The sequence below is a fragment of the Cokeromyces recurvatus genome (assembly GCF_025118155.1).
Source record: "Cokeromyces recurvatus strain NRRL 2243 chromosome Unknown BX663scaffold_27, whole genome shotgun sequence".
Classification (NCBI taxonomy): Eukaryota; Fungi; Mucoromycota; class Mucoromycetes; order Mucorales; family Mucoraceae; genus Cokeromyces; species Cokeromyces recurvatus.
The window spans coordinates 291,137-314,364 of record NW_026251413.1 but is presented as its reverse complement, the minus strand read 5'-3'; the positions used below and the strand labels follow the sequence as shown (position 1 = coordinate 314,364).

The 23,228-nt window shown below is 28.8% G+C and overlaps 9 protein-coding genes and 2 non-coding genes across 11 annotated transcripts; 7 read left to right on the top strand and 4 right to left on the bottom strand.

Moving 5' to 3' along the window:
* The first annotated feature begins 379 nt into the window (after positions 1-379).
* Positions 380-1,473, top strand: BX663DRAFT_519884 (serine/threonine-protein kinase pef1). Its single transcript, XM_051529054.1, has one exon. The coding sequence runs from the start codon at positions 452-454 to the stop codon at positions 1,367-1,369; it is 918 nt and encodes a 305-aa protein (XP_051379887.1). The 5' UTR covers positions 380-451; the 3' UTR covers positions 1,370-1,473.
* A 482-nt stretch (positions 1,474-1,955) lies between these two features.
* Positions 1,956-2,447, bottom strand: BX663DRAFT_440364 (uncharacterized protein; the record flags this gene model as incomplete). Its single annotated transcript, XM_051523393.1, has 1 exon — positions 1,956-2,447. One exon carries the CDS (start codon positions 2,445-2,447, stop codon positions 1,956-1,958), a length of 492 nt encoding a protein of 163 aa, XP_051379886.1.
* A 715-nt stretch (positions 2,448-3,162) lies between these two features.
* BX663DRAFT_519881 (uncharacterized protein) lies at positions 3,163-3,636 on the top strand. Its single transcript, XM_051529053.1, has one exon. The coding sequence runs from the start codon at positions 3,201-3,203 to the stop codon at positions 3,459-3,461; it is 261 nt and encodes an 86-aa protein (XP_051379885.1). The 5' UTR covers positions 3,163-3,200; the 3' UTR covers positions 3,462-3,636.
* Positions 3,637-3,812: 176 nt separating this feature from the next.
* On the top strand, positions 3,813-5,586 carry BX663DRAFT_519877 (inositol-tetrakisphosphate 1-kinase). The gene is made up of 8 exons (XM_051529052.1): positions 3,813-4,000; positions 4,079-4,229; positions 4,287-4,407; positions 4,496-4,587; positions 4,661-4,886; positions 4,994-5,172; positions 5,225-5,306; positions 5,385-5,586. The coding sequence occupies exons 2-8, from the start codon at positions 4,161-4,163 to the stop codon at positions 5,456-5,458; spliced, it is 843 nt and encodes a 280-aa protein (XP_051379884.1). The 5' UTR covers positions 3,813-4,000; positions 4,079-4,160; the 3' UTR covers positions 5,459-5,586.
* Positions 5,587-5,624: 38 nt separating this feature from the next.
* Positions 5,625-6,894, bottom strand: BX663DRAFT_459617 (40S ribosomal protein S4). Its single transcript, XM_051523926.1, has 3 exons — positions 6,836-6,894; positions 6,675-6,744; positions 5,625-6,405 (listed from the first exon to the last, which is right to left on the bottom strand). The coding sequence occupies exons 1-3, from the start codon at positions 6,836-6,838 to the stop codon at positions 5,684-5,686; spliced, it is 795 nt and encodes a 264-aa protein (XP_051379883.1). The 5' UTR covers positions 6,839-6,894; the 3' UTR covers positions 5,625-5,683.
* An 870-nt stretch (positions 6,895-7,764) lies between these two features.
* On the top strand, positions 7,765-9,861 carry BX663DRAFT_519860 (uncharacterized protein). The gene is made up of 3 exons (XM_051529051.1): positions 7,765-8,015; positions 8,115-9,531; positions 9,607-9,861. Exons 1-3 carry the CDS (start codon positions 7,905-7,907, stop codon positions 9,771-9,773), a joined length of 1,695 nt encoding a protein of 564 aa, XP_051379882.1. The 5' UTR covers positions 7,765-7,904; the 3' UTR covers positions 9,774-9,861.
* BX663DRAFT_519856 (uncharacterized protein) lies at positions 9,801-11,304 on the top strand. Its single transcript, XM_051529050.1, has 2 exons — positions 9,801-9,941; positions 10,016-11,304. The coding sequence occupies exons 1-2, from the start codon at positions 9,884-9,886 to the stop codon at positions 11,185-11,187; spliced, it is 1,230 nt and encodes a 409-aa protein (XP_051379881.1). The 5' UTR covers positions 9,801-9,883; the 3' UTR covers positions 11,188-11,304.
* BX663DRAFT_477879 (putative methyltransferase-domain-containing protein) lies at positions 11,285-12,880 on the top strand. The gene is made up of 3 exons (XM_051524292.1): positions 11,285-11,613; positions 11,872-12,170; positions 12,248-12,880. The coding sequence occupies exons 1-3, from the start codon at positions 11,347-11,349 to the stop codon at positions 12,816-12,818; spliced, it is 1,137 nt and encodes a 378-aa protein (XP_051379880.1). The 5' UTR covers positions 11,285-11,346; the 3' UTR covers positions 12,819-12,880.
* A 272-nt stretch (positions 12,881-13,152) lies between these two features.
* BX663DRAFT_t112 lies at positions 13,153-13,224 on the bottom strand. The gene has a single exon. It is a non-coding gene; the product is annotated as a tRNA-Pro (tRNA).
* A 7,508-nt stretch (positions 13,225-20,732) lies between these two features.
* Positions 20,733-21,888, top strand: BX663DRAFT_459612 (aquaporin-like protein). Its single transcript, XM_051523925.1, has 2 exons — positions 20,733-21,064; positions 21,147-21,888. Exons 1-2 carry the CDS (start codon positions 20,874-20,876, stop codon positions 21,790-21,792), a joined length of 837 nt encoding a protein of 278 aa, XP_051379879.1. The 5' UTR covers positions 20,733-20,873; the 3' UTR covers positions 21,793-21,888.
* Positions 21,889-22,649: 761 nt separating this feature from the next.
* BX663DRAFT_t111 lies at positions 22,650-22,721 on the bottom strand. The gene has a single exon. It is a non-coding gene; the product is annotated as a tRNA-Pro (tRNA).
* Between the last annotated feature and the right edge of the window lie 507 nt (positions 22,722-23,228).

Here is a 23,228-nt window from a genome sequence, read left to right as displayed (position 1 = left end):
CATGATGAGCACAATCAAATTCAATAAATAAAGAAAAGACCTATTATTAAGTTGAACAGAAGAGTACATCACGTCCTACAAAGGACAGAGCTATTACTATAAGCCCTTTTGTGTGCTATCTTGTAATGACATAATAGAACTCCTTTCGTCATTTTGAAGAGCTTTTGTTATTATTCTCAAATCATATCAAAAAAAAGGTGTTTATTATTTACTTATTATGCTCCTTGAACAGTTTGAGTTAATGAAGCAGCTTTGTTGTTAGTTTACGATGAAATTTAATTTCAGAATATGATTTTAAACTAAGTAAAATTAAACAGTTTTTTTTTTTTTTTTTTTTTTTTTTTGCTTTTTATTTTCTTTTTCTTTTGTTTTTTTCTTTATTTTTTTTTTTTTTTACTTGTTTTGTTTTCTCAATAAATAAATAAATAGGAATAAGTGAGTTATCTTTACCATGGCAACACATAGTATTCCTCCTGATCAAAAGTATACACGTTCAGAAAAGTTAGGTGAAGGTACTTATGCAACGGTTTACAAAGGTAAAAATAAGGTGACGGGCGACATTGTTGCATTAAAGGAAATACATTTGGATCCAGAAGAAGGTGCTCCATCAACTGCCATTCGAGAAATCTCACTCATGAAAGAATTGAAACATCCTAACATTGTTCGCCTATTCGATGTTATTCATACAGAAAACAAGTTAACCCTTGTATTTGAATATATGGACCAAGATTTAAAGAAATATATGGATGCAGCCTTACGTTCTAATTTAGGTGCATTAGATGTCAATACTATCAAGTCATTCCTCTATCAACTATTACGGGGTATAGCCTACTGTCATGAGAACCGTGTCTTACATCGAGATTTGAAACCACAAAATTTATTAATTAATAAACATCATCAACTCAAGATTGGTGACTTTGGCTTAGCCAGAGCCTTTGGTATCCCCGTCAATACGTTTTCAAATGAAGTCGTCACGTTATGGTATCGTGCACCTGACGTCCTTTTAGGTTCTCGTATGTACTCCACATCGATTGATATCTGGTCTGTAGGATGTATTATGGCAGAGATGTATACAGGTAGACCTTTATTTTCAGGAACAACCAATGAAGACCAGTTACAAAAGATTTTCCGTCTTATGGGGACGCCCACAGAACAAACTTGGCCTACTATTACTCAGTTACCCGAATATAAACCTCCGCAAGTCATTTACCCCCCACAACATCTATCTCAATTTTTACCAAGCATAGATCCTGTTGGTCTAGACTTATTAGGTCGTATGCTTCAATATCAACCTCAAATGAGAATTACGGCTAAAGATGCTTTAAATCATCCTTATTTTAATGATATCAGATATTCATTTACAGGTTAAAATTATAACAAATGATCAAAAAACTTTATTAATAATAATAATAAAAAAAAAGAAAATAAATAAAAAGAATGAATAATAGGTGTTGTATTAAATATATATATAAATGTATATATACAAATGTATGTATGTATGCATATAAGGAGGAAATATCTATATATATACGTATATACATGTACATATTTATATATATTTATATATAAAAGAAGAAGAATGCGATATGTAAACAAAAACAAAACAAAAATTATTATTATTATTACTACTATTATTGTTGAGTAGCTGTTTGATGACCTTCCCAATCAAACAAATCATCCAATTGGAAATCCGGATTAACTATTGTATTTGGTGAATACACAGAATCTTCATCTGAAGAGAAAGAAGGTGACAATACGGGAGACGTAGTAGTGACAGGTAATAATAACATATCTTTACTTGGCCCAACGACACTCTTATCTTGTTTAACAACCTCCGCTGCAGGGAAAAGGAATAAAATGATATCTCCATTGGGTGCCTATATATGTGTATGTATATATATATGTGTGTGTATATGAATATATATAAATATATATGTAATATGGGGTTTCTTTTGTTATGAGACGACTTTGATTAATTCCTTCTTCGCGATCCGTGCTGAATCGCAAAAGTCATTAAACAAGATAGGAGGAGTTGTGGCGGTGATGACATTGAATTTAATTTGTGTTTGTAAGGTAGCTAATTGACGACTAAAAGCTTCCAGTTGTGAAGTTAACATTGCATTTTGATCTTCCAAGTCCTTTATATGTTTATTCATTCTTTCATTTTCTTCTGTAAGTCGTTTATTGTTATTCTCAAGATCAGCAATATATCTACGCTTTTTATCACGAGATTCCTGAGCAGCTGCACGATTACGAAGTATTCTTTCTTTTGTCTTTTGATCTTTATCGTCTAATGAAAGTCTTGTTTTTTTAAGTGAGACGATGGGTCCCTCTTGTTGTCTCTTTTTATTCATTACTGGGACTGAGTTGTTTGGAGTTAACAGGGGCTCAACAGTAAAATTGACTGGCAATGATAATAGTTCAGTAAGAGGATCGTTGACGTTCATTATATATTTATATTTATATATATATACACACACACACACACACACAAATAAAGACACCCAATGGAGATATTAAAAGTCGACTAAAGGGAAAAAAAAAAAAAAAAAAAAAAAAAAAAAAAAAGGAAAAAAGGGTTGCGCAGTTCAATATTTTTATATATAATAATTTGTGATCTTTACTTTTGCTACTACTTTTTGCTACTTGGCCAATGAAATTGAAACACTTGTTTGAATTGTGTGTGAACACTTCAAGACCCGATATTAATTTTCTGCTGCTACTACTACTACTACTATTAATTCTATCCGGACGACGACGACGAGTAAATCAACAGCAGCAACTTTTCAATCATCATTTGATAATTACTACAAGGAGAATAAAGTAGTAGTCAATGCTCCTAAATAGGTTATCATAGAAGAGTAGTAGTAATAGGCTGGCGACTACCGTGTATGTGTATATTTTATAAATATATAAAATGAATTATTTCTAGTATATCACTCGAGAGAATAAAAGGGCAGTAGCAGTAGTCATATCTTGATATTGCAATAGAGTTGATTGACTCTTGGAATATAATAAAACAAAAGGCTAATTACAAAAATAGTATACATATACGTACTTATTCATATAAACGAATCGTAAGCTACTTTTTTTTTTCATGAAATCATCACCTATATTCAGGCACAACAAATATAGGATATTTCATTATCTTCTTGGCATCATCTCAAAATTATTTTTAACTCTGTTTCAAATTCTATAGTATGCAGCTTATTCACTACTTGTTCTCTCTCTCTCTCTCTCTCTTTATCTCTTTTCATCACTCTATATATGAATTGCTAATGATACAATTGATCTACAAACATCATTATTTCCAGATACTAGTGAAAGGTTCCTTGACTAAACTTTCTACTCTATCTACTTTCTTCTTTGTTAGTCTGTTGTCTGTACCACTCTCCACGAACTTGATTCATAAAGACTCTATTCATATGAGATGTAGTTCATTTGTATTTATTTACCTTTAATTCTCTACTCCTGAACTAACTAACATACATACATACACGGGTAAGGTTAATTTATATCGTATATTGTCTTCAATTATAGGAATTCTTCTTTTTTTTTTTTTCCTTTTTCTTTTTTAAATTACCCAACTTGGAAATTTTGTTTCTTTTTTTTTTCCATGCAAGAAGTCTATCTATAATAATAGCAGAATAAAGAAGAATGCTGCTATAAAAAAAAAAAAGAATTCTATATGTATTCATATACTACTCCATGTTACCCTGACCTTAATAATATTAATGTCGGACTAAAAAAAGTTTAACTTTATGTAATTTTTATTCTTTCTTTTTTTTTATAAATATTAATAAATAAATATTTTTATATATCCACATATTTTTTCTTTTTTTTTTTCAATTTAGAGAGATTATATAAATCAACTCACTTCCTTTCCCCCCCCCTTTTTTTTTATTCTTATAATGAGTTATGGTATAAAAACAGTCGGATTAATCTTTACAAGGAAAAAAATCGTTCGTTCAGGCTTTATAGGACTCGAAGAATATGCAATGTAAGTTTATTGGAACGCGAGAACAAAAAAAGATGATCTAAATAAGATTGACATTCTTTCTTTTTTTATTATTATTAGTAAACGAAATATTCGTATTATTCATATTGATATCTCGAAACCTTTTGAAGAACAAGGAAAATTAGACTTGATCGTACACAAGATGACTGATCTTGTTGCAAAAATAGACCGCGGTGATATTGAGGCAAAAAAGTTATATGACAATTTTATTGTAAGGTCTATACAATACATAATAGTTAAATAATAAAAAAATTAACAAGTTCAATAGGAATATAGTAAAAGGCATCCAGAGGTGATTATTATTGATGCTTGGATAAATATTGAAAAGGTATTGGATAGAATGCATTTATACCATCATACACAAACATGTTCAGAAAAGGAGATATTAGGTAAAATAGGCAGCAGACAAAACTACGATATAAAATAAAGAAGGGAAGGAGTGTCTATGTTCAATATTAATATATACACACTCATTAGATGGTCAACCATTATTTCATGTACCAAAAAGTATGGCTTTAGATTCTATAAAAGATTGGAATACGAAAGATACAGCAGAGATAAATTTTCCAGTAAAGTGTAATGCTATAATATAATATAATATAATATGGAGATGATGTCTTTTAATACTTTCGGTGTATGTAGGTAATGTGTAAACGTAGGACAGCTTGTTCTTCAACTGAGGCTCATCAAATGACTCTTATACCCTCTAAACAAGGCATGGCAAAATTAGAAATGTTTGTAAAGAATGACTCGGTTATGTTGCAAGAATTTATTCAACATGACGGCGTAATAGTTAAAGTTTACGTAGCAGATGGACAAATTACTGCATCAACTAGACCTTCATTTAAAAATTTGGATAAAACTGGAGGTATAAAAAGTGTTGTTGATTTATTTAAATTTGAAGGGAGGAGGCGAAGCCTATATTAAGATGGCACCCCCACCCCCACACTTACAACATATACACATTATAATTAGATGTAGTCCATTTTGATAGTCAAACATTACCAAAGAGCTTCGAGACAGAAATTGAACTTTCAGATGAACTTGACAAAGTCTTTTTAAGGTCTGATCCAAATAATGTTCATGGATATAAAGAATCGATTTTGGATAATAATAGATTACAAAAGATAGCAGACAGCTTGCAACTTCAATTGGTAAAGAAAAGAAAAGAAAAAGGAAGTAAGCTTACACTTTCTATTTTAATAGGGACTCACTTTCTTTGGCTTTGATGTCTTGTTAGAATCACAAACCAATCATTATTATGTAGTGGATGTCAATTATTTTCCAAGTAAGTAAGACATACATACATGTATATATACATGTATATATATTTTTTTTTAATCGTTAACTCCATCATACATTGAAGGCTTTAAGGATGTAGATAATTTCCATTCCATGTTTGTAGACATATTGGAAAAGAGGTTAATGCTACAAAAATAAAAACTCGCTTTCATCGTTGCAACTCATTGTTATTTGAATAGTTAAAAAAAAATTGGTTTTACTATAATAAAATTCCCTTTGTTTGTTTAGTCTTAATATAAAAAAAAAATCTTTAAAGATGTACCAACACACAATAAATAAACATCTTAAAATGAATAATAGATAATTAAATCACAACCTTTTTTTTTTATTAGAATTTTACAAGAAAAAAAAAAGTTATTTAATTTAGTTCTTGGCAGCAGCAGCAGCAGCTCTACGACGATCACGTTCTTCAGTGATAGAAAGCTTGACACCCTTACCCTTAGGAAGAGAGATCATAGGCTTGTTTTCTTGACCAATAACGAAGACGTTAGAGATACGAGTGGCAAAGACACGATCAAGAGCATCCTTGATGTGAACAATTTCGAAACCACCAATGTGACGTTCACGGTGAACGATTTGACCAACACGACCAATGTTACGACCACCAGTAACCATGACAAGGTTACCAACTTCGAACTTGATGAAATCCAAGATCTTGTTGTTTTCGAGATCGAAACGGACGGTATCGTTAGCCTTGATCAAAGGATCGGGGTAACGGATAGTACGACCATCGTGGGTGGTGATGTAAGGAATACCCTTAGCACCGACGAGAACCTTCTTGACCTTACAGAGCTTGTACTTGGCTTCTTCATCAGTGATACGGTGGACAGCGAAACGACCCTTGACATCATAGACAAGACGGAAGTTTTCACCGGTCTTTTCAATGGAGACAACATCCATGAAACCAGCGGGGAAGGTGGAATCGGTACGGACACGACCGTCAACCTTGACCAAACGTTGCATCAAGATAGCTTGAGCTTCACGACCATTAAGAGCATACTTCAAACGGTTACGGATGAAGACGATCAAAGGAAGACATTCACGAGTCTTGTGGGGACCAGAAGAGGGCTTAGGGGCATAAGAACCTATAAAAAAATTAGTAAGAGAACCGAAAGTTTAAAATGAAGCGATTTGTTTTTTTTCGATTTCATCAGCTGTAACATGATCACATGTTGTGTTAAAAAAAAAGATTATCCATGTATATATAAACGCTTCCATTCGATCTATAATCATCTCGTGGTCGTCCAATACATACATATATACATACATACATATATATGTATATTACACATACATGGTGATCACAATTACAAAAGCAAATAAAATCGAATTCGCAAATCAGTATTCTTCTTACCCAAAAGTTTATCAAGCATCCAGTGCTTGGGGGCTGCCAAACGCTTCATGTGTTTCTTAGGTCCACGGGCCTAAACATACAAAATAAGTCAATCATATTTATAATCCATCCATTGAATATACATTCTTTTATGATGTATATTTAGTGTATTGATGCCATACCATTGTGAGATAATTATCAAGGGGATAAAAAAGGAAGATTCAATCCGTTATGATATTTGCATTCTACTTTATTAACCATCATCGCTCGCTCCTCTTCTATCGCCGGGCCATGTGGCTGAGTTTTATGTGACTCGATAAACCAAACAAATCAAATAAAAGCAGCACACTATTGGATTTTCGGACTCGTAATAAACTTGCGAATTTTATTTTATTTTTTGACGTATTGTTGATTTGCACACAACAATTCTTTTATCTGTACTTGTAGGCTTTATACATCATTCCTTCCTACTTTATGATTTAATAATAAGCACAACACATGTTGCAGAGCCAATGACTTTTCTTTTTTACTTTCTTTCAAGGAAGAGAGACAAGGAAAAGTTGTCCTTTTATTACTATCATCTCTTAGAAATGATCTCTAAAAAAAAAAAAAGAAGCCATTGTGTGATATTTAAATACTAACCTATTAAAGAAGGCAGTTAGACATAATTCAACAACGCTAATAATAGAGGGGGGGAGCTTTATTTTATACAATTATTCACTTTTATAGGATAGAAATACAAAGAATAAAAAGGGCATTGAAACAGTCTGCAACTAGCATCGATCAAATATTTCTTAATTTCTGTAAAGTGAGTTACCTTGACCCTATCTCGAATGTGAAGTTCATTAAGCATTATTGTATGCCGACCTTTTTTTTTCTGACTAAAAAAAAAATATGTAATATTTTTTATGGACAATTAAGGATTTGAGGCAACTGTAGTAAACCCTCTCTCCTCGATATATTTTATAAATAATTAATGATCAGTTTTACTCGATAAACCATGAATTATAAGTATTTATATTATGTAATTTTAAATTGTTTACAGTAATCAAATGAAACCATACTGTCTTAGGACCATTTTTATCATAATACATGGATATTCATACTATTTAAAAAAAAAAAAAAAAAAAAAAAAAAAAAAAAAAAAAAAAAACTCAGTTATGATTGAATTGAACTATTGTTGGTTTTTTTTTATTTTTTTATTTTCCTGTTTCGACAATATCAACAAAATAATGCAATATAGTCTAAGTGATGGGGAGATTACAAGACAATCAGTACACGTCCTTTCAGCCATCCTTCAAGAAAAAGAAGAAAGAAACCCCTGTTAAAAAAGATAGATCAAAGGATGAAGCCAAATTACAAGTAAAGGAAAAAAAAATATATAAATATGAATATAAATATAGATCCATACTCGTGTTTAAATTAGCAATAATTTATTATTATTATTATTCTTTGCTTTAGGCTGCATTTTGTCCACCCTTAGATCCTTCGCTTATTCAGGCTATTTGGAATGATTCTTTTGACTTTAATGCTTCATTTGACATTTTAACAGAATTAGCCAAAGAAGCAGACAAGAAGTTAGATCAACAAGATCTTGCCGCTTCGTTGGAACATCTTGACTTGGATAATTCTTCCATAACAACGACAAATATCACTGAAAGTGAGAAAGACAATTTTAATTTCCTAATGACCTGTTTTCCTACTATACCTTTACAAAATCTTGTAGATGCTCTTCAGTCACAGAATAATGATGTTGAAAAAGCTACTGATGTATTATTAAATAGAGAATACCTGGATCAAATAGAACGTGATGGAGGTATTGTTCTCGATTATACAAAATCAAAATTAAATAGCAAAAGGAAAAAGAAAAACAACGGTGATAAAAAAAAATTGTGGAGTTCAGGTCAACTGCCTACGATTAGTGCAACACAGGGCCATACTGCTAATCCAGGAGCTATCTCCAATAATATGCAAAGAATCATGAAGAAAGAAGAAGAAATGAAAGCAATGGAAGAGTATGAAGGTATGGCTACTGTGCCATTCAATTTCTGGCATCAATATGATGACAAGATCCATCGATTACAACCTTATTTTAAACATGTACCTCAGGTTAACATTGCTACCTGTGTACAACATTGTCGTGGTAATATAATAGCTTCAGTCAAGACATTGATGGAAAAATTTCCTAATGAGAAGCCACAACATGAAATGACTTGGACAATTACAAAAGAATGGGAACAATTGAAACAAGAATTAGAAGCTATTATGGTCGATCGTACAGCTGATGAAGTCTCACGTGTTGCTTTAGGTGTTATTATTGACAAGTTACAGTTACCAGAACAGCAACAAGAAAAGAAAACGATGGATCAGCTTGTTCAAACGGGTATTGAACACTTTTTAACCTTTGATGTGAGCCAATTAGAACTTGAAGCGAGGTTAAAAAAGATGGCAGAAGAAACGGAAATGATCAGGGCTAAAGCTAAAAAGAAAGAGATACCAGTGATACCCGACTATTTATTAATCAATAATGAAGGTAACTTTGAAGAAGACGATCCTGAAGAGTGTAGAAATATCGCAATGGAATTAATTATGGAAAGAAATGAGTTATTTAGAAAAGCTGCTGCTGCTTATCGTCAAGCCAAGAATAAAGGGCCTGGAGAAGGAGGTATCGCATTTTATTATTCTGATACAGCAAGACAACTTGACAGTAGAGCAAGAGATTGGAATATGAAAGCAGCAAGAGCGACAGTACGCGAACATCGATTAAAACAAAAGGATGATCATTTATTAGATTTACATGGATTAACTGTAGCAGAAGCACAAGTTGTAGTTAGAGAAGGCCTTAACCAATGGTATTCACGAAGTCAAATGCAGATAGGTAAAGAAAACAAATAGGTTACACATTTATGTAAAGTATGTGAATTTTTGATACATCTTTCATATATAATAATAGCTCGTCGTGAATTCAAGCCTTTAAAGATCATTACTGGTGCAGGTAAACATTCACAATATGGTGAAGCTAAGTTATTACCAACTACCTTAAAGATTCTTAAAAAAGAAGGTTGGTTATATGACATGCCTAATCCAGGTTGCATTTACGTGAAAGGTGTTAAAAAATAATATATTAAATAAAATAGATAAATTGACCATGAATATTTTATTTTACTTGATTTTATTTTATTTTATTTTATATATAAAATATATGATCATTATTAATATTCTCTAAAGAAATGTCTCTTTTAATTACAAGAAACTGTCATTATGCTATAATCGTTGCCATTGGTGATGGTAAATGACCTAGTTCATAAAACATGAAAGTTTTTTTTTTTTTCTTTTAAATATATTTATTTTTTTCCAAATAGGTCAAGAGTTTAAAGCAGAAGAAGATAAAGACTTTTGCGTTAGATCACAACTTAACTTAATTTTACCATCTCAGTTACAGGATTTAATACCTCCTAATACACGTTTATCTACTAAACCAACTACGTTACATGAATCATTTAGAATTAGGACAACACTCGTCTATTTTGTTTCTAGTCAACTTCTCAAAAGACTAAAAAAGACACAATCAAGCATCATATTAGAATTTGTTAGTATATCTGTGACTAGTGCAGAAAATCAATTAGGGACCATTGAATTCAAGATGGAGGATGCTAAAATGGTGAGGATATTAGAAGAAAATAGCGATATTAAAACAATCGAAAACTTTGTGATTGATAAAGGACAATGGTTACCTGTTGGCAATGAACACATGAAGGGACAAATCCAAGCAGGCTTATTTATTGTTGAAATGCCAAATAATGCAAAGGTACCTGCTAATAATACAGTTGGCAGACCTATCGAAGCACCTTCAAGATCATCTAATAATAGCCATTACTATAATAATAATAATAATACTGTTTTATTTGGAAAAGTAAACGATGAAATGGGCTTAGAAATTTGTTCAGATACAAGCGAATTATTTAAAAATGATCCATTAGAGATAGAGGAAGAAAGCAATATATCATCTAGTGAATTAGAAGAAGATATATCGAATAATAGTGAATCAGAAGCAGAAGAAACAGAAGTTATTAAAGTTGGAGAAGGAATGGAACAATACAGTTTCATATTTCGATTACTTGAAGCTATTCACTTGTCCGATATTACAAGATCATTTACAGATATTAAAGATGCCTATTTTCAATATAAGATTGGCAATCAAATATTTAAGTGTCCAGTTCAATATAATGAAAATGAATGGAAAGCGATGGATTACAAGCATCAACTATTCTTTGTAGGTGAATTATCTGATATAAAAATATGGTTAGCAGAAGAACAAACCACAGTTGATATATTCTTAGTTATTCAATATGCCAATTGGAAAGAAGATTTCTTTATCGGATATTCTAATATCTATTTAACAGATCAAACTATAGGCTTAAAACAACAAGCAAGGATTATTTATGATCAAAATCAAAAGTGGCATATGAACTCACAAATGCAATCACCCAAGTTACGCTTAGAAATAGGTTTAATTGAGGGTTGGGAAAAATAACACTTATTTGATTGGTTCAATGTATATATCAACATTACTTACTATTTATGCATATTTCAAATACAACCAAAAATATAACATAACATTACTTACTTTTACTTTTTTTTTTTTCGTTTCCTTTTACTCTTTCTTTTACTTTTACTTCTACTTTATATCATAATGCTAATTACATCACCTCATACTACTATCGAACTTACATCATCGTTTTGTGGTAAAAATAGTACTTCTTCTTCTGATAATAGCGGGCATTTTAAGAAAGCCCTTTATAGAAATAGTAAGGTACACAGAATCATATTAAGTGATAATATAAGGGAATCCAACTTAAAATTAAATACCTGGTATATCGTAAACTTAAAACTCGTTACTGAAATGGGTTTACCTGTTCATATATTACCTTCTTCTACTATCTATAATCGTCGTCTTCCCGTTATTTGTCAATTATTTGAATGGAAAGAACAAAAAGATGGCAATAATATGGGTTCCTATTCAGTCTCAAATGACTTGGATATAGAATATCGTATCTATGAAGAACAAGATACTTGGAAACAACAAGATAATGATCTACTCTCCTTTGCTTGCTGCAAGATTGATTTACAGTACAGAATTATACCTAAAAATATAACAACTAAAAAGAGTGAATTTTTTATTCATTTTCAGCCACAACAACAACAACAACAACAACAGCAACAAAGTCCCCTTTCTTTATGTTTAGGACCATTTCAATTAAAAGATGGAAAAGATGTCGAACCATTATCAAAGACTGTCATTTTATGGGATCATCTACCAAAAAATGTTGTCAATACTTATAGACTACTTCCACTAGTTAAACAAAATCAATACATGATGCTTCAAGAGGTATGGGATCATGGAACACCAGGCAAACTTTGGGATTCAGCTTTAGTCATGAATTATGTGTTAAATAGATTGTTTCAAGTGGATAAAAATTATCTTTCTGGATCAACAATACTTGATCTAAGTGCAGGGTAATATAAATAAAGTCAAGTAAGTTTATCAGCCCTTTTTTTTAAAAAAAAAAGAAAAAAATATTCTTATTATTTAGAGTTGGATGTATCGGTTTATCTATTGCAAAGAATTGCAATTTATATCAGACTATAAATCCACCAAAGATCGTTTTAACAGATGTAGAAGAAGCATTACAATTAATAAGAACAAATCAACACTTAAATCAAATTTCAACTTCTCATGTGTCAATTGAACGATTAAAATGGGGATCAACATCAGATATTGAAGATATCGTTGTTAAACAAAAATATTTCAATTATATTCTTGTATCAGATGTACTTTATGATACTAAAGATTTTCCTATTTTAATCGATACCTTCTATCAACTACTTGAGAAAAATAGAAATGCGATTATTTTAATGGGATATAAACCTCGAGGATTAAGTCAACATGAAGAGAATTTATTCTTTGATACGTGTGAAAAATTATTAGAAATAGAGAGATTAGATGTAGAATCTTTTAGTCATGAATTTATTCAGAAAAGGAATAAGTCTTCTATAATAACAGTAATAGGAAATGATGATAGATTATTATTAGAACATACAGGTGTTCGTCTATATAGAATTACTTGGGGGAAAAAAAAGAAAAAGATGATGTATTACTTTTAATATTTCTTGAAGCTATTTCACTGTTGTAGTATTTACTATTATTATTGTCTGTAATATGTAATACGTTTTTTTTTTTTTTTTTTCACAACAGTTTCGATAAATTAAATTGTATAATAGTAATAATAAAAAGTAATAGTCATTTTCTCTTTTAAATAATACTTGGTGAATTAAATAACAACAACAACAACAGTATGCTAAATCAGTATCTCTAATATAATCAATAATTGAGAAAGACATATAACATCTGTTTTATCTAACAAAATAAATAATATTATATCAGCTCATTCTAGAAAATAAATCGAAGTTGATATTTTCCAAAAAAAAATAAAAAAGAGGGGTCGACCGGGGTTTGAACCCGGGGCCTCTCGCACCCAAAGCGAGAATGATACCACTTCACCATCAACCCTTGTTGAAAATGAAACAATAAATATTAATTATAGCGTATATTTAATAAAATTCAAACACCGCCACCAATCAGATAATCGTAAACTCCTAAAGACACTCCACTATATCGCAGGCTTCTCATTCTTCTTCAAAGAAATATCGCATTCTAGTTACAAATTTTTTTTCTATTAACAGTAGTTACAAAAAGCGACTCACAAAAATTAAAATCATACTATCATTGTTGCTGTTGTATATATGATGATGTGTTACAAAATATAGTATAGATATTCAATCATTATCAAAGTGGGATGATGTTATCATATATTAGTGGTGCACTTCATGTACACGATACTAATCTACTTTAGTATATGAGACACACTTGTGTTAGAATGAAACTATGAAATTACAGAGATGTTATGTAATAGATGTCTTAAACATGAAAGAAGAATAGTTGCTAATCAATATATAAAATACTTAGTATTGAAAATTAATTACCTATAAGAAGCACTATCTTCAGTATGGTTATGCACAATTATAAACAATCTCTAAAGAGTTATAGAATAGAAACTTGAGGAGTTGATTAGAAGATGATAGAGATATATGTTTCAATAAAGAAACAATATTGTATCAATTCGAGATCATTCTGAAGTTCTAAAAAAAAATTTTATTTAGTTTAATTTGAGATACCATTGGTAACTAATTATTTGAATCAGATTAGCATTTGAAACATAACTGACAGCTGAGACTAATTGATCAGTCAGGTTCTTCATTATCAAGGTTAAACAAGATTCATAATTATCTATTGGATATGTCTATAGTTTTATCAAGAAGTTTTACCCGTTTCCAGAAGATATAAATAAGGATCCATTTTGTATAATTTTAAAAAGACAGCTTTTTTGAAATAAAAGATTTAAACAAAGTTTTCACAGACTTTTATTGTTTCTTATATTTTTCTTTTATATTATTTTTCTTCTTAATCAACAGTTGCATTTGTACATAACATAAAGATATAACAAAACATATAAATATTAAATATCCATTGCATATGTTGTGTATATAATGACGTATTACATAATATTTTATAAAATACAGATCAGAATCGTGAACAAACGAGATCTCATTATTTGGTTTCAAAAAAAAAATAACCGGCTAGATCGAGCACGAATAGCTTAATTTGTATTAGAGTGAGTGAGTTAACTGAGATTAATTCTCAGTCAGGGCAAAGACTATAGCTCAAACAAAATAACTTTAATCATTCTATGGGAAAATATTCTTCTTTCAAGATATCTTCATTCTGTTCCTGTCGCGAAGTAACCCGTTCTCTACAAGATATAAATAGGGACCCATTTTTCACTCATTTTTATAATTTAATTTGAATATATTTTACTTTCTATTTTATAATAAAAGTTTTATACAAAGTTTTCACAGATTTATTCTGCTGTCTTCTTTTTTTTCTCTACCTTATTAACAGTGATTATTAAATGTAAAACCTTCAAATGAAACTCTTATTGAATCAGCGATCTGTCAAATATCACACTTAATCATGATTTGTATCATGACTGTTGATAATATCATGAAAAGATCAGTATCCAATGCAACACCAACAAAATAGTATCTAAAAATATCATCTATAGCCATAAGAAAAAAGTATAAATAGCCAGATAATTTTCTTTGAATAAAATTATTCTCACTTGTGTCTGTGTCTCACAATTTATTCCGTCTTCTTTATGTTCGTAAATTAGACAACAAATATTCGTGATAGTTGAGCTAAGTTTAGAAAGTAAATTACATGTTGTGTAGTCGTCAGCGTGTAATCATGTTTTATATTTCATAAATATTATAATGTCGTAATTGTGAAATTACCTGGTTAATATGTTAATTCAGTTTCAGTAAAATAACATCAGTTTATTAAATCATTAAATATTTTTCATTAATATTCCGAATGATATTATCCCTTATTTAACATGTCATACCATGATAGGTGTACTTTTTTCAATAAATATAAAATGGGCTCTCTATTTCGTCATGTTATTCCATCCTTACAATCTCACTTTTACTTACTTTTGGTATTATTAAATATTTTATAAACTTTCAGAACAAAAACGTACTGATATTATTTCACTTCTTAAATCTGATCTATTATCTAGAAGAATAGAAAAACTAGTATCAGTGTCAAAGTCGACTGTTAATCGTATAAAACAGAAAAAAAAATTTAAAGTGTTTAGGCTCTGCTTTGAAAGACCACCTCTTTTATCTGCAGTTATGAAGGAAATGCTTCGATTAAAAGCCAAAAATGATTGCTTGTCTACTGCACATAAATGGCATTATTCAATCAGCTACAGTGGTACAATTAACTATAATGAAGCAACTGGGGCTTTATGCTCAACTTCAAAAAGTTTACTCATATGAGAAAGCGCTATCTCTGGGTAAACGAACATGATCGTTGGACGGTTGAAGACTGGAAAAAAGTTATTTTTCTTAGATGGGACTAGGATTAACCTTTAGGTTTTGATGGGCCTATTTGTACCTGTTATGGTTGTGGTTGTCTTTATAACTAAGTTAATGACAACAAACCTTCATTTACTAAATAATGAAGAGGTTATTCAAATAAAACTAGTATATTTTACTTTACAGCATAATATTCATTCTACACTCAATTTTAATAATAGTCATTGTTAGGGCATCTGAGCATTAATATTAATTACATGCATTGTATCATATAATAATAGGAATTTAATAGAATTACAACTATTATTTTCAATTACATAATTATTTATATAAGTGATATATATTACATATACATCTATAATGTTGAATATTGTTATATAATAATATTTCAGATGATGATAATGATAATAGTGGTACATAAATAATTGGTATTATTGTTATAGCTGGAATATTCACTGTGAATTAATATTGACAGATATATCTATTACTTAAGAAATAATGATTTATTGTATTATTTATTTATTTATTTTTTCATTTTTCATTTTTTATTTTTTATTTTTTATTTTTTTATTTTTTATTTTTTATTTTTTATTTTTTTAGTAACAGCGATAGCTCAGGAAAAAAAAATACATAAAATATATCTTATTGCACGCAAAATTATCCGGAGACACTATTTGCGCGTAAAAGCTTTATTATGCCAGTATTTGCTTGACATTTTTTCATGATATTTTTTCCTTGTACAATTTTTGTAATAGTTTTATTTAATAATCTACACGGAGTTTTCAAAGACCTGTCTTTTGTTTTATTCTCTTTCTTTATTTTTTTTTTCGGCCAACCAAGAGAGTAGTACGTAAATAAACTCCTTTTTGATATACTGATAGTGCTGACTTTAAGTCAATAAAACAGATTGGAGATGAAGAACCTAAACCGCGTTAGTGAACTGTCTTTATTTTAGTAAACATAGCTATTAATAAATGAACCGACTTATAAGCGAACCGCATTTGTGAACATGGTTCGTCAAATTGCTGTTATAGGAACAAGTTCTGGATATAAGCGCAAGTAATACTATAAAAGATAAATTGAATAATACAGGATAAACTATAAACCTGAACATAAAGTGAAACATCATCATATCATACTGCATATAACATTTTATAAATAATATAAAACTTATTGACATCCAATCATTTAGACGTACCAACTAAATAAGATATCATATCAGTTCCAAGTATTTATTTTTATAATCTTGGTAAAAGATTCAGGTCGTCTTTGATCCAGTAAAATAAAAATATAAAAGACATCAGTAACTTATACTCAGATCAAACAATTTAAAACATAAGTAAAGTCATCATATAATTATAACGCTCAATAGATAATCCATATAGGTTAGTATCTTAAATCAACAAGATTGTATATATTTGAATACTAACATTGCTTTATGATTCACGTTCTTTCGTAGTCTTTTATTATTATTTCTTTGATTCAGTATTTATTAGTTAAAAATACAAGTAGTTGCTTGAACACGAAATAATCTTTATTTTTTAATTTTTCTTTTTATATTGAATAGACAGTCCCAACCTATACTTCTTTTCTTTATCTTTTATCTTTATCATAGTATAGGTTAACAATGCACTTTATCGACATTTGTTAGATTCCTAGAGATTCTATGCCTTTCTTTTTTTAAGTATATAATAGAAAAAAAATTCTTTAAATAGAATGTTTAACATGCTTCATTAACAACAAATACTATCCTGTTATAACTACACATTCTTTCTAATCACCGGACTAATACTGTTTAAGATAATATTCATATTTAAAACGTCGAGATAAGGAACAATTAGGCACAGCTTTATTGGTATTATTGCGGTTTAGTAATGCAATATTCTGTGAATATAGTTGTGACTTAATCCAATCATTAAATAAACAGCCTATACTATAAAAATTTTCAATTCTATATACATATAAAATATCTCTTTTTTTTTTGTAAAACAAAAGTAAAATATTGTACGTATATATTCTTCTTGTTCTAGAAAAGATAAATTTTACATCTATTCTAGGAGCCTTTTATGATACAAAAATATTAATTTGTTACAATAATGCTTTGTGTAAAAGCAATATGAATCAAGCAGAGAATAAGCTAAATGAAATATTTGAGCCTTAAATTGTGAATATTACGATATTTATATATTTATGATTATTTGTATCTTCTATAAAGTAATCAGAATACTATATTCCATCATTATATGTTCTTTGTTAAATTTTATTGTTGATTCCTTACAATTATTTTTGGATCTATAAATATTTGACTTAACTTTTTTTTTTTTTTTTTTTTTTTTTTTTTTTTTTATAAAATAAATAAAGCTAGAATTTGTTTGTCTTGGCTAATAATTACTATAAGGCAAAAAAAAAATTACTTTTGTGAACATATATATATATCTTCAAAGCCATTATCAACTAAAATAACGATAAAAAAGAAGTTTACAATGAGAATAAAGATATTATTCTTAAACAGCTAAAGGAGCAGTGTGATGGAAATACGGAAAACATACTTTATAGAAAAATATATATGTATTTAATTGTGTATAATGGCATATATTAACCGGCCCAATAACTTTGCTAAAGATAATATATGTAAAAAATAACTAATAGACAAAGTGATTAAGGGAAATTAACTATCTTAAAACTGTTAAAATAGCCGCAACTATACAAAAAAATAAACTAGAATAAAGAAAGTAGTTATGGATCATAGTAAAAGGACTAAAATAATTGATATATATATATGGATCAGCAGTCTATAGTAACAAAGACATGCTAAGGTTACTTTAAATCAGGAAATAGATGTAACAGAAGATCAATCATAGATATTCATACAAAATATATACATGTACATAAATATTTTCTTTTTTTTTAAAAAAAAAAGAAGTGTAACTATAGCTAAATCCAACACTAAAGAGTTGCTTTATAGAATTATTTCAAGAGTATAGATATCTTGTATGCAATTGTTGACCAAATTACAATTGCCCATGATTTTGAAGATAATAATAATGATAAAAAAAAAAGAGAGAGGATGCAAGAAGTATACACATCTTCTTCTCTAATCTGCCAAACTAAATCTTATAGAGCAATTTTAATTTTTTGCCAAGTGAAAAGTTAGATAATGCAATAAAATTTAACAATGAAAAAAGATTTAAGCTTTAAAGTTATTGAGTTATTATGTTATGATGAAATGCTATTAAAAGTTTCATATAGAATTGAATTTATGATTTTATATAAGCATTTAAATAAGGAATCTCTCCAAATAATCAATGCAAGTTGACAGAATTAAAAGACAGAACATGGTTCGGTAAAATTAAAAAAAAAAAAAAAAAAAAAAAATACAAATTGAAGAAAAGAAGTCTTGTAGATATATTGAATATTTATAAAACTCTGTTCTCAACCTATCTAAAAAAAAAGGAAGAAGATACATACCATTGAATTAGAAATAAAGTCGTGAATATTATTACTTTTATTCCTAATCATAAATAATGAGAAATAAAAAGATGTAATGATGACTATGTATACTCTAGTTACGTTAGAAATCATCTCGGATTGCTAGCTATCTATAATATTATTACAATAAGCCACGAGTTTTGACCAAATAAATAAAAAGGGCATCATAGTATAAATTATCATGAAGTCCTGTCTCATCTATGTCCTTTATAGCTTTATATGGAATGAATCTGGATAATATTGAATGTTGCGTTGAAACCTGGGGTCAAAAATATACCAATGATTATATAATATCGATTAAAATTAATTTTATTATCACAAAAGTGGCATAATTTAGTGTAAGTAATACAATAGACCCTTATTTGTATAAAAAAATACTCCATAATAAGTTCATTTGAACAAATAGATGAGTGACTTTGATCGACTGCAACAAATCTCCACTTTGTTCTTTAAACACTGATCTATAGAAAGCTACTGGCACAGAAAAAAATAGGTTGCATTCTATTTATTTCGTTCAATGAAGAATAATGATTCAATATATCATCGATATAATATCTCTATTAATTGTGATTTATTTATTTTTTTGAATGAAAATAAAAACTTCATATCTACGTATAAAATATCAAGCATGTAAATGTCTATATTTGAAATGTCTATAACTGTGCTAATAATGGCTTTATAATAAATAATCCAGTTAGAAATAATAACTTTTTTTTTTAAGATCATTATATTATATTGATGATTTATGAACTACAAAGTTAAAGTGATACACCACATTGACTTAAAGACAGTACAATAGTAATTAAAATATTCAATCGATACATTATTTACTATTATTATATAATATATTGTATGCTGTTATTTAGTTTCCATTTGATAGGTATTGAATAAAAAAATGCATTGCATACTTAAAAGAGAACCAATTATTCTCTCTCTCTTTCTTTTTTTTTTTTTTTTTTTTTTTTTTTTTTTTTTTTTGATAGTTTTCTATTGTTATTTTAACAAAAGAAAAATAAGCTAGAGTTTACTGTAATAATGTCCCATGCTATATTGTAAAGGTATAATACTACTTTATTTCACTATTATGAAACATATTTTCTTTAATTGGGACATAGTTTTTATTTGTCAGAAGGAAGATCTTAAAATGATCTCATAGAGAATTTATTCAATAAATAGAGTTAATATAAGGCATGGTATGAAGTAAATGTGTATGCGCCATAAAAAAGGAAAAGAAAAACACTTCTGCAATTGCACAAAGTGAATAGCATCTAATAATTACAAGAATCTTTCAGCCATTCTCAAATATGTTTAAAGTAGTATTCATTATCATTTATTATATATAAAAGCTATTTGTCACAATTGATATATCAACAATAATAATAAAAACAGTTAAATTTATAAATATTTATAAATAAATGTATACTACCATTATCATACACATTGCTATATTAAAAAAAAAAAAAAAAAAAGCTTATTACTGCTTTTTTGACATAATACTTGGGGCTCCGCATTGTCGAAATAGGTGTGTTTATTTTTTTATTTTTTTAATTTTTGAAACTTAAATATATTTACTATTGTTTACGTTCACTTTCAGTCATGTTTCTGCGTCAATTTTTTTTAAATATATATAATAGAAGCAATATGTTATCAATTTTTCTTTTTTTCTTGTAAATAAGTAAATAAATAAATATTTATTTATTTTATTTTATTTTATTTTATTTCTAGAAAATCAAAATGAGACCTCTCACTGATATTTATAAATGCAATAAGGGTTCTTCACCAAATTTTAGAGCAGATCTCAAAGCTGCGTTTGGTGAGTTTATTGGTATGACTATCTTTCTTTTCTTAGCATTATCTGGTGTGCAAGGTGATTTGGAAGCACCTAGCTTTCAAAAAGTTGGTACAGCAATGGGTCCTACAGCAACGTAAGTTATAGATCAAAAATTATAGCAAGTGTACACGATTCAAAAATAACTTCTTCTTTTTTTTTCCTATCATATTATATAGTCAAATTCAGAGTATTGCATTCAGTTTTGGTGTCGGTATTACAGTTGCTTTATTCATTTGTGGTCATATTTCTGGTGGTATCTTGAATCCTGCAGTTTTATTGAGTCTTATGCTAATTGGTAATATCAACTGGCTTCGAGGTTGTTTATATTTTATTGCTGAAATCGCTGGAGGTATCCTTGGTGCTTACTTTAGCAACTTTGTTACTGCTCATGAATTACAAGGTGTTAACTTATTAAATCCTGGATTTAACTATGCACAAGGCTTTTTCGCTGAGTGTCTTTTAACTTGTGTCCTTTGTTTGACTGTATTGTTTATTATTGTTGATAAACAGATGTTAGCTAATTTTGCGCCATTTGTTGTTGGTCTGGCGATCTTTATATGCCATATTATTGGTTCTCCTATTGATGGTACTTCAGTTAACCCTGCTCGTTCTTTCGCTGCTTCTGTTGTTACTGGCAAGTGGGCAAATCACTGGATTTTTTGGTTTGGTCCCTTAATCGGTGGTATATTTGCTGCAATTATTTACTTGTTTACTAAGAGTATAACTGAATCATCGCAACAAGAAGAATTAGTTCAAAATTCTCGAAATACCGTAGGCGTAGATAATGACAAAAATATCAACAATACTGTTACTAATGCTTGATAACATAATTAATGCTTATTTTCCCTAAATTTAACTACAGCTGGTACTTTACATTTTTTTTTATAAATATAATTTATGAAAGCTATCTTATGCAATAATAATAATAATAATAAAAAAAAAAAGTAAATTTATAAGTTTATGCGTATTTTTCTAGAGTCAATCATCATATTGTATTTAAAAGGAATAAGGAATAATAAATACATTAAAGCCTAGGATTACTTATTTAGTTTAAAGTAAAATGAAGATATGATAAAACTAAGGATAAAGTCAATTTAAAAGTACAGCATAATAACAATGCAACCTATTCATACGAGAGGATCCTGAATTAAAGGATATTTTTTAAAAAAAAAAGATAAAACAATACTAGTGATTAAGATACTTAGTCGTGGGTTGTCTGGCAGATGTTATATAATTATGTAAGATATTTAAATAAAACAATAGCATGTTTCTTTTATTACTTGATCTGAGTAAATGCTCCTTTATAACTGTATCATTTAATTTATTATATCTATAACGCAACTATTAGCTTTCATTATGAATATAAAAATAAGAATTTAAAGATATCGGCATGATGACGATGATGACGACGTATGACAATACCTTGTAATACCTTTAACAAGATGATTAAATAATCTCATTCCTGAGATTTATATTATTCAAAAGATACTTATATATTATACAATAATATTACCTCAATTTCTTACTAAGATCATTTATATATATTCTATGTCTCAATTTTCCTAATCTTAAATTAAAAAAGACAGTAAATGACCCTACCCCTTTATTAGTATCAATAATAATAATATATATGTATGTTACGTAATCAAATGTTTTTTTAGAAAAAAAACGAAAAAGGAGGGGTCGACCGGGGTTTGAACCCGGGGCCTCTCGCACCCAAAGCGAGAATGATACCACTTCACCATCAACCCCTAACGTGACTTTTTAGGATTTATCTAATATATAATTAGTTTCAAAAGTAAATGATAAGTCACGTGACTGTCCGGTAAGCTCCGGCTATTTTCTATTTTTTTTCCTTTTTTGCTACACTTCTTTTTCAGAAATTAAACCTAACCCTTTCATTTTCGTAACTGTATATTATATATTATATATTTGTTAATTTGTTTATTTATTCATTATAATTGAAGCATCAATAAGGAAGATTATTATTCAGATAACAATGGAAAGAACGGGGTTATTGAGTTACAAAAAAAATAAATAAATAAATTATTATTAATAGCAGCAACTAGTCTTATTATTTATATCTTTACCTTAATTTAAGTAACAAGAGTAAAACAAGAGTTTTAATCTACATAAATATAATTCATATTTAATTATTAATAATGTATTGTGATTTAATGATAACACTAAAACAGAAAATGTTAATTATTATCAATAATAAAAATACTCGTACGAGTAATATGGGGAATTGCGTTTTT

Coding starts and splice junctions, on each gene's coding strand:
- BX663DRAFT_519884 (XM_051529054.1), top strand. CDS start 452: ATGGCAACACATAGTATTCCTCCTGATCAAAAGTATACACGTTCAGAA.
- BX663DRAFT_519881 (XM_051529053.1), top strand. CDS start 3,201: ATGCAGCTTATTCACTACTTGTTCTCTCTCTCTCTCTCTCTCTTTATC.
- BX663DRAFT_519877 (XM_051529052.1), top strand. CDS start 4,161: ATGACTGATCTTGTTGCAAAAATAGACCGCGGTGATATTGAGGCAAAA. Junction 4,588..4,660: donor CAGCAGAGATAAATTTTCCA/GTAAAGTGTAAT, acceptor CGGTGTATGTAG/GTAATGTGTAAACGTAGGAC. Junction 4,887..4,993: donor AAATTTGGATAAAACTGGAG/GTATAAAAAGTG, acceptor CATTATAATTAG/ATGTAGTCCATTTTGATAGT.
- BX663DRAFT_459617 (XM_051523926.1), bottom strand. Junction 6,406..6,674: donor GATGCTTGATAAACTTTTGG/GTAAGAAGAATA, acceptor ATTTTTTTATAG/GTTCTTATGCCCCTAAGCCC.
- BX663DRAFT_519860 (XM_051529051.1), top strand. CDS start 7,905: ATGGGGAGATTACAAGACAATCAGTACACGTCCTTTCAGCCATCCTTC. Junction 8,016..8,114: donor AGGATGAAGCCAAATTACAA/GTAAAGGAAAAA, acceptor TCTTTGCTTTAG/GCTGCATTTTGTCCACCCTT. Junction 9,532..9,606: donor ACGAAGTCAAATGCAGATAG/GTAAAGAAAACA, acceptor ATATAATAATAG/CTCGTCGTGAATTCAAGCCT.
- BX663DRAFT_519856 (XM_051529050.1), top strand. CDS start 9,884: ATGTCTCTTTTAATTACAAGAAACTGTCATTATGCTATAATCGTTGCC. Junction 9,942..10,015: donor AATCGTTGCCATTGGTGATG/GTAAATGACCTA, acceptor TTTTCCAAATAG/GTCAAGAGTTTAAAGCAGAA.
- BX663DRAFT_477879 (XM_051524292.1), top strand. CDS start 11,347: ATGCTAATTACATCACCTCATACTACTATCGAACTTACATCATCGTTT. Junction 11,614..11,871: donor TCTATAATCGTCGTCTTCCC/GTTATTTGTCAA, acceptor CAACAACAACAG/CAACAAAGTCCCCTTTCTTT. Junction 12,171..12,247: donor ATACTTGATCTAAGTGCAGG/GTAATATAAATA, acceptor CTTATTATTTAG/AGTTGGATGTATCGGTTTAT.
- BX663DRAFT_459612 (XM_051523925.1), top strand. CDS start 20,874: ATGAGACCTCTCACTGATATTTATAAATGCAATAAGGGTTCTTCACCA. Junction 21,065..21,146: donor GCAATGGGTCCTACAGCAAC/GTAAGTTATAGA, acceptor CATATTATATAG/TCAAATTCAGAGTATTGCAT.